The sequence below is a fragment of the Salvelinus sp. IW2-2015 genome, unplaced genomic scaffold (assembly GCF_002910315.2).
Source record: "Salvelinus sp. IW2-2015 unplaced genomic scaffold, ASM291031v2 Un_scaffold1034, whole genome shotgun sequence".
NCBI classification, from domain to species: Eukaryota; Metazoa; Chordata; class Actinopteri; order Salmoniformes; family Salmonidae; genus Salvelinus; species Salvelinus sp. IW2-2015.
This window is the reverse complement of record NW_019942696.1, coordinates 110,039-119,181: the sequence shown is the minus strand read 5'-3', so window position 1 is coordinate 119,181 and position 9,143 is coordinate 110,039. Positions and strand designations below refer to the sequence as shown.

Below are 9,143 nucleotides of genomic sequence, written 5' to 3'. Positions count from 1 at the left end.
AGGGTTTGAATCGTACGGGGTTGCTTGAACGGGGGTTGGGCGCTCTGTAACGAGGGTTTGGCGCTCTGTAAGGAGGGTTTGCGCTCTGTAACGGGGGTTTGGCGGCTCTGTAACGGGGTTTGGCGTCTGTAACGGGGTTTGGCGCTCTGTAACGGGGGTTTGCGGCTCTGTAACGAGGGTTTGGAACGCTGTATACGGGGTCGTTACAGAGCGCCAAACCCCCGTTACAGAGCGCCAAACCCTCGTTACAGAGCGCCAAACCCRCGTTACAGAGTTCAGTATTTTCTTGTGTTCTTACAGAAGAGGGAGAGTTTCTTGTCCGCCTGCAGAGCCTCCTCCCTGGTGAAGGGGAAGTCGAACCAGCGTGGCCGGGTCATGTTCATCTGCATGGTTCGCCCAAAGATCTCCAGGTAAGAAGGTGCCCGCTCGATGGCCTGTGTGCCCACCTGGACCCGCATGCCTGTCATCACCATGGAGACGTTGTTGTTGACCGTCTCTACTGTGAAGCCTCCCGGCTGGGCAGAGAGGGGGAAGAGAGAACCATATCATTAAGATGAGAAAAAGGGGTTCAGGATTAATGCAGTTTGAATAGCGGGTACAAATACAGTATGTGTCCGTTTTCCTCCAAATGGTCAGTCTTCCATAAAAATATTTACAGTACCAGTCAAATGTTTGGACACACGTACTCATTCCAGGGTTTTTCTTTATTTTTACTATATTGTAGAATAATAGTGAAGACATCAAAACTATGAAATAACGTGAATCATGTAGTAACCAAAAAAAAAAGTGTTAAATCAAAATATATTTGAGATTCTTCAAAGTAGCCACCCTTTGGCCTCGATGACAGCTTAAAAAATAATCAAAAAACCGGTTAATGAAAGACTGGAAGTGTATTTCTAATTAGCCCAGAGGTGTAGCAATTGTAACAAAAATACAAAAGTAATCTTTCTTCATACCTTAGTGTTGGCTACATACATCCCAGTGGAGTTGAGTCTGTGTTTGATCTGCTGTCCGTTGTAAACCTGCAGGAGGTCGTTGCCGCCAAACTCCACCTCCGTCAGCTGCTGGTTGTTCTCGAAGAAGTCCACCGGGAACGTCACCTGACTGGAGGTACGAGTGGCTGGAACAGAGCGGCAAGCGGGAACAGACCCGTTCGTTAAGATATCAAGTGATCGTTTTGGAACGTTTTTAGCATAATCAACTCAAAGTTTGTCACGTACGCCGAATACAACAGGTGTAGTAGACCTCACAGTGAAATGCTTACTTACAGGCTCTAACCAATAGTGCAAAAAAGGTATTAGGTGAACAATAAGTAGAGAAATAAAACAGTAAAAAGACAGTGAAAAATAACAGTAGCGAGGCTACATACAGTAGAGAGGCTATAAAAGTAGCCTTTCTGGAGAAAATGTGTGTGATTTATTCAGTTGTCTAAAGTATTTTGACAACAGAACCTGGCACCGGTAACCTGGAAAACCAAACTGAATGAGTGACGTGAAACGAGAGGATTTGGAGAAGGTCAACAGAGTGGCATCCGACGGACAGATCGATGTTCGTTTAACTCACTGGCAGCAGCAGCCTTGCGTTTCCTGACAGGCTTCATGATGGAGATGCCGGAGCAGGGCTGCAGGGAGGGCTGGAGCCAATAGGAGGTGTTGTCTACGTTAGCCATGTAGATCCTCAGAGAGCCGTCCTCGCACAGCAGGATCATCGTGGTACGCTGCTGCTCGTTAGACGCTGTGTGACGGATAGCTACCATGTCCTGGATCTGACGGGAGGAGACAGGAGTATTATTGTCGTGTGTGTGTGGCTCAGTGGGGTGTGTGTGTGTGGCTCAGTGGGGTGTGTGTGTGTGGCTCAGTGGTGGGGGGAGGGGGGGCGGGTGAAGTTCTCCATCCAATGCCCTTTTAGAAGAAATTAAAGAGGACGCGAGGAAAGACAAACTGAGAAAGAGTATGTTTATTGTGCTCTGATATCCTCCCTTAGCCTTTAGCGGGCAGGGTCTTGATCTCCTGGATGAGGAAGGTGTCAGGTTTCACCCTGATGACCAGAGTGTGTGTGTGTGTGTGTGTGTGTGTGTGTGTGTGTGTGTTATACCTTAGCTTTAGCGGGCAGGGTCTTGATCTCCTGGATGAGGAAGGTGTCAGGTTTGACCATGATGACCAGAGGAATGCCAGTAGTCTGCTGGACGCAGCACACCAGGCCTGGGTGGTTCATCACCTCAGACCACTGGCACAGAGCGGGAGACGCCTTACTGCCACCATTAGAGCTGGAACGAGACGGAGACGGGACGGAGGAGGGAGAAAGTTAAGATCATTTATTTAATGCATTTTATTTTTCAACGTATTAATAACTCCTGACAAATGTCCAATTACAACAAGTGGTGCATAATTCTAATTATCCAGTTGTCTACTTACTAATACAATTTATTTATCAATTTTATTTATTTATCAATTTATTGACAATTTATTTATCAATAAATGAAATCTAAAAAGTTTACCCACACTCAATAGGTCACCCTTACCCTTTGACGTTGATGGTGAAGAGTCTCTGTACGTCGGTGGTGGTGCGGCTGACGGTGGCAGCAAACGACTTGCCCTGGCTGTAGCTGAAGAACAGCATCTGGAGAACGTGGCTGTAGTACACCGATACACCGCCGCCAGCAACCTGCCCGTTACTGTCCTGGAAGGACAGAGAGAGACCAGTCAGAACAGACAAGTCCGTCAGACAACAGAACAGCAGCATCTGGAGAACATGGCTGTAACACAGACACTCCTCTGCCACCTGACCGTTACTGTCCTGGAAGGACAGAGAGAGACCAGTCAGAACAGACCAGACAAGTCCGTCAGACCGTCCACCAGTCCGTCCGTCCGTCCGACAACAGAACAGCAGCATCTGGAGAACATGGCTGTAACACCGACACTCCTCTGCCACCTGACCGTTACTGTCCTGGAAGGACACTGAGCTACGATGCAATATTCAGATATTATTTATTTTCTTTCAAAATACTTCAGCTACGTTTGATTGAGTTGACCCGGACCATTCTGGTAATACAGGCAAGGCTCTCTGTTTTTAAGAGTTGAGAGAAACTATTTGACCGGTTTCTGCGTTCAACTCAGGTGTGTTTGTACCTTAAGGTCCTGGTGGCTGATCTCCAGGACTGAGGTAACATAGAAGGGTCCGTGTTGGGCGCTGGACGACTCGTCCATGACCTGCGTGTACATGTAGCCGGCAGAGGACATGATGACGATGATGCTCTTCCCTTCCTCGTTGAACAGGAAGGTGGCGTCACGGATCTTGGAGCTCGGCAGCAGGAAGTAGTACACGGGGCTCAGAGCGTCCACTGACAGGTCATAGATCTAACAGGAGAGAAGAAGAAGAAGTCTCACCAATCAACGCTGGGCTCTCAACGCTGTTATGCAAATCAAACCCTTCTATTGAAAGACAAAATTAAAAACAAAGAGTCGATTTTCCATTCTGCTCTGCTCTGTTCTGTTAATGCTTACTGTTAGTGTTTTTACAGTCAGGTTCCTGTCTAAGGCATGCAGATTATACCACCTCAAGAGCTGGTTTACAAAAGGATTAGGCCAGGAATTTTTCAAAAAAGAAAATGTATCTACATTTGAAGCAATCACCTAGCCATGAACTATAAAAGCAAACTTTATAAAAGAGCTGATGCGGTACCTTGACGAAGTCAGCCGTGATGATGGCCAGCTCCGTCTGGGAGCCAGGCAGCCAGATGGCCTTGATAATGAAGTTTCCAGTAGCCAGCTGAGGGTGCAACACCAGGTGTTCTGATACTGAACCTGTACTACTGAACGTTAGCACGTGGCAGTCCTGAACGAGAGGGAGAGAGAGACAGACAGCTTGGCAACATGAGGTGTGCGACTATGATTAGAAAAAGCCGCAAAAACAAGGCATTGTTTCTTAAGCTGGGCATCATTCAGTGATTGGCTAATATTGTCACCCATCAGACTGTTCTTAATTTAATCTTGTCTTCACCTATACTAAATAATATGTGTGTTAAATTAGTTTTGATTTAGAATGGACCATTATCATGCACCTGTATCGAAACAGGGGCAGCGGGAAAAAATACATGTCATCTATGCACTTAAATAGTGAATGGAGGACACTTTCCCCCGTGGTTTATTTTCATGCCAGCCAGGTGGGATATACTCCTGTTTTAAAGTGAAGCAATGTGCTTAATATTAGGAGAGTTAAGAAATAAAAAAAGTAGGCCTAGCCTATAGAAAGCTGATGGGATCCTCCTCTTTTTAACAGAGGCCATCACTCTGTTTTCTCACACAATTGCATAGCCTATAGAAATGTTGCGTAACATGAGCTCCTGGGCTCTCATGACATTTACATTGATGTCAGAGTGATTAGAGGGACAATAGAGTGCTGAGCACCAGGCAGTTAAAAAGTTTGGGAGACTACTAATGACCAGCAGCAGCAGCATCAGAGCTTGGAGTGTAATTTGACTGCCTTCATGACTCGTGACCGCCGGTGTGGCGGTAATACGGTCACCGCAACAGCCCTGGTCTGAATACTTCCCGAATGCAGTGTACTGTATATATACACACATAGCTAGATATGCCCTAAATCTAGAGAGGGGTTCTTTCTCAATTCCTTGCATCATCTCCTCGCCTCCTTCTGAAAATGCATTTGAGAAGAAGGTCAAAGGGGACGACCTTGAACCCTCTGCCCCCATATGGTTGAGAGGGAGGCAAGAAGACAGGATTGTGAGGAATCGTAGACATAGCTTCTGAAGACCCTGTAATGAATCTGACTAACCTTGAGTCCACAGACAGCCAGGTAGTCTTCGTTGCAGGGGTTCCCAGTGAGGCTGAGCACGGTGAAGGGGACGGGGGCCGAGGCCAGACGAGTCAGGGTTAACTTCCTCTTGCTGGAATCAGCTTGCTTTAGAAGAGCCGACAGCTGCAGGACGGTGATCTGAAGACGAGGGGAAAGGTGGGACAGTGAGACGAGAGGAGAGCAGAGGGTTAGGGAACCCCGGGTCAGCACCAGACAGAAAGGGGAACCTAGCGTTCCGGTTCTGCGAAAACAAGATTGGTTGGTATCTAAAAAGCACACAAAACAACATCTGCTTTTGAAACTTTTAAAATACAATGTAGTGCAACGACGTGCCCCACCTTGCCCTTCTCGTGGCTGACGGCGAGGTGCTGGCGACGACCGTGGGGTGAAGACAACACACACATGGCGACGCGTCGCAGCACGTGGGCGCTGATGAGCTGTCTGATGGTCTGACCCTGGTCGCCACTGTAGTTCATACGCACGTTCTCAAAAGCTCCCTCCTGGGAACCAAGGGTAGGGACCTGGGGAGACGGCGGGGGAAAGGGGGCCGTGTTTGTCATGGAGGAGGAGACTGGACAAAGGAGGCTCGATGGAGCATCAAATAATGCATGTTTCTCACACTTCGCTAGGCTTAGACGTTCTTAGCCTACTCCCAGCTAAGTTCTACACCTTGATCAGATGAATCCGGTGTCTCACTGCTGAACTGAATCCGGTGTCTCTTCACACCGCTGAACTGAATCCGGTGTCTCTTCACACCGCTGAACTGAATCCGGTGTCTCTTCACACCGCTGAACTTGAATCGGTGTCCTATTACAAACGCTGAACTGAATCCGGTGTCTCTTCACACCGCTGAACTGAATCGGTGTCTCTTCACACCGCTGACTGAATCCGGTGTCTCTTCACACCGCGGAACTGAATCCGGTGTCTCTTCACACCGCTGAACTGAATCCGGTGTCTCTTCACACCGCGCTGAACTGAATCGGTGTCTCTTCACACCGCTGAACTGATCCGGTGTCTCTTCACACCGCTGAACTGAATCCGGTGTTCTCTTCACACCGCTGAACTGAATCCGGTGTCTCTTCCACACCGCTGACTGAATCCGGTGTCTCTTCACACCGCTGAACTGAATCCGGTGTCTCTTCACACCGCTGAACTGAATCCGGTGTCTCTTCACACACCGCTGAACTGAATCCGGTGTCTCTTCACACCGCTGAACTGAATCGGTGTCTCTTCACACCGCTGAACTGAATCCGGTGTGTCTTCACACGCTGAACTGATCCGGTGTCTCTCACACGCTGAACTGAATCCGGTGTCTCTTCACCGCCGCTGAACTGAATCCGGTGTCTCTTCACACGGTGAACTGAATCCGGTGTCCTTCACACCGCTGAACTGAATCCGGTGTCTCTTCACACGCTGAACTGAATCCGGTGTCTCTTCAAACCGCTGACTGAATCCGGTGTCTCTTCACACCGCTGAACTGAATCCGGTGTCTCTTCACACCCGGCTGAACTGAATCCGGTGTCTCTTCACACCGCTGCTGAAATCGACGGTGGTCTCACACGAGTGACTGAATCCGGTGTCTCACACTGCTGAACTGAATCCGGTGTCTCACACTGCTGAACTGAATCCGGTGTCTCACACTGCTGAACTGAATCCGGTGTCTCACACCGCTAAACTGAATCCGGTGTCTCACACTGCTGAACTGAATCCGGTGTCTCACACTGCTGAACTGAATCCGGTGTCTCACACCGCTGAACTGATTCCTCCACTATACTGCCTCCCAGCCTACTACAACGTTGGAACATGTCCCACAGTCATAGTTAGGAACTAAAAAGCAGTGGTACAGTACCATCAGTTGGTCAGTCATAGTTAGGAACTAAAAAGGGTATAGCAGTGGTACAGTACCATCAGTTGGTCAGTCATAGTTAGGAACTAAAAAGGGTATAGCAGTGGTACAGTACCATCAGTTGGTCAGTCATCTCGACACTCTTGTCCTGAGTGTGTAGCTCGTTGAGGGCCTGCTGAGCTCGGCTGCTGCTGCCTACAGCGGAGGCCTGCTGGAAGTTAGTCTGGATGGCATCCATCAGGAAGATCAACATCTCCAGAACCACCGCCGCCGTGGACGAGCCAGACTGGAGAGAGGGGGGGAGTCAACGTCAGCCAATGAGACGTCATAACGTCAGAATATTGTCATTACACGTCTCATAACAAATACTCATCTTATAAAGGTCACTGAGTGTCAAGACAAGTGTAATTTAGAATGTATTGGAAACCTTTATGACAGATACATAAGCCCCCCCCCCCCCACCACAGTGTACACCTGATACGCATTTCTTTACACAGAAGCGGTGTAGGTCTGTACGTTTAGCACATAAATAACTCTGATGTCAGAGACGTCCTTGCTTCAGTAGAAACTTCTCACCACTTGGGCCAGCAGCTCCTCCTGGCATCCCTCGATGTTCTTACAGACACTGCTCTTCTTGGGCCGGTCCTCGTCGCCAGGCTTGCCCTCACAGATGGTCACCTGTGACGTGAACAATGTTTTTTATTTTTTTAGAATGACTTGTACAATCCCCAGACCTCTCGACGTTGTATATTGTCTGGTGTTTTTCCCCCCCTCCATGTCGTGTAAAGAGTTTTAAATTTGCCTGAAATCCAAACATGACAAAGAGTGGAAAAGGTTTAACACACAGGCATCATTTTTATGACCCAAGGCAAATTTCAGAGAAAATAGACAATAAACGCTATCTAATCTTATGTTAATCTGTCATTCTGCCCCTGAGCAAGGCAGTTAAACCCACTGTTCCCCGGGCGTCGAAGACATGGACGTCGATTAAGGCAGCCCCCCCCCCCCCCTCTCTGATTCAGAGGGGTTGGGTTAAAATGCGGAAGACCATTTCAGTTGAATGCATTCAGTTGTACAACTGACTCGGTATCCACCTTTCCCCTTATCTTACCTTGCAGGTATCCCCCTTATGTTACCTTGCAGGTATCCCCCTTAGTGTTACCTTGCAGGTATCCTCTCTTTTTTGTTATCCGACTTAGCAGTGTATCCCTTCTCCTACGTGCAGTTGACACCTCTTATTCTGTCCGCAGGTATCCCCTTGTGTTACCTTGCAGGTATCCCCTTGTGTACCTTGCCAGACTCTATATGTTATTGCAGTATCCCCTTATGTTACTTGCAGGTAATCCCCTCCTATGTTACTGCAGGTGATCCCTTATGTTACTTGCAGGTATCCTTATGTTATCCTTGCAGGTATCCCCTTATGTTACCTTCGCAAGGTAATCCCCTTATGTTACTTTGCACGTTCTCCTCTTAATGCAGTTCTTATGTTTACCTGCAGTTCCCTTTGTACCTGTTGCAGGTTATCCGCCCTTATGGTTAGCCTGTACTCCCTTGTTACCTTGCAGGTATCTTATGTCCTTGCAGGTATCGCCCTTATGTTACTCTTGCAGGTTCCCTATTTCCTTATGGTACTCCCCTTCCAATTTATACCTGTGGGCAGGTATTCCCCTTATTTACCTTGGCAGGTATCCCTTCCTATGCTTACCTTGCAGGTATCCCCCCCCTTATGTTAGCTCTGTGCAGTTATCCACCTTTATGTTACCATCTTGCATGGTATCCCCTTATGTTACCTTTGCAGGTATCCCCTAGTGTACCTTGCAGGTATCCTTGCACCTATGTTACCTTGCAGGTATCCTTCATGTTAACTTGCAGGTATCCCCTGTCCTTCAAGTTCCTAGTTACCTTGCAGGTACTCCTTTCCTAGACCTCATTCCTATGGTTACTTGAGGTATCACCTTATTTCCGGTTGAGGTATACTTATACCTCTGCAGGTATCCCTTCCCCTATGTTACCTTGCAGGTATCCCCTTTCCCCACTTTGTTTACCTTGCAGGTATCCTTCCCTTATGTTAACCGCGTCATCCTAGCCTTGCAGGTATCCCTTATGTTAACCCTTCGTTCTAGTGATCCCCGGTTATGTTACTCTGCAGGTATCTCTTTCCCCTTATGTACGCTTGCAGTATCCCTCCCTTGTACCTTGCCGGTACCCTTATGTTACGTTGCAGGTATCCCTCGTTATGTTACTGCGTATCCTTTCGGTTCCTCTTCCTCCCTGATGTTGACCTTGCAGGTATCCCCGTTCCTCTTCATGGTATCTTCCTTATGGTTACCTTGCAGTATCCCTATGTGTTTCCCGCCGTTGCAGGTATTCCCCTTCCCCTTATGTTACCTTTGCAGGTTATCCCCTTTATTTACTCTGCAGGTATTATCCGTCCTTATGTTACCTTGCAGTTTCCTTTCCCTTAATGTTTACCTTGCAAAGTATC

General features: G+C 48.0%; 1 protein-coding gene across 1 annotated transcript in view; it reads right to left on the bottom strand.

Moving 5' to 3' along the window:
* The window catches only part of LOC112069506 (E3 ubiquitin-protein ligase UBR4), a 129,482-nt gene that overhangs the window by 56,240 nt on the left and 64,099 nt on the right, over positions 1 to 9,143 (bottom strand). The window contains 11 exon segments of the mRNA XM_070438569.1: positions 299 to 515; positions 957 to 1,120; positions 1,564 to 1,765; positions 2,095 to 2,266; positions 2,522 to 2,679; positions 3,129 to 3,356; positions 3,682 to 3,834; positions 4,792 to 4,950; positions 5,151 to 5,333; positions 6,774 to 6,944; positions 7,235 to 7,336. Of these exon segments, the coding sequence (XP_070294670.1) occupies positions 299 to 515; positions 957 to 1,120; positions 1,564 to 1,765; positions 2,095 to 2,266; positions 2,522 to 2,679; positions 3,129 to 3,356; positions 3,682 to 3,834; positions 4,792 to 4,950; positions 5,151 to 5,333; positions 6,774 to 6,944; positions 7,235 to 7,336 (1,909 nt within the window).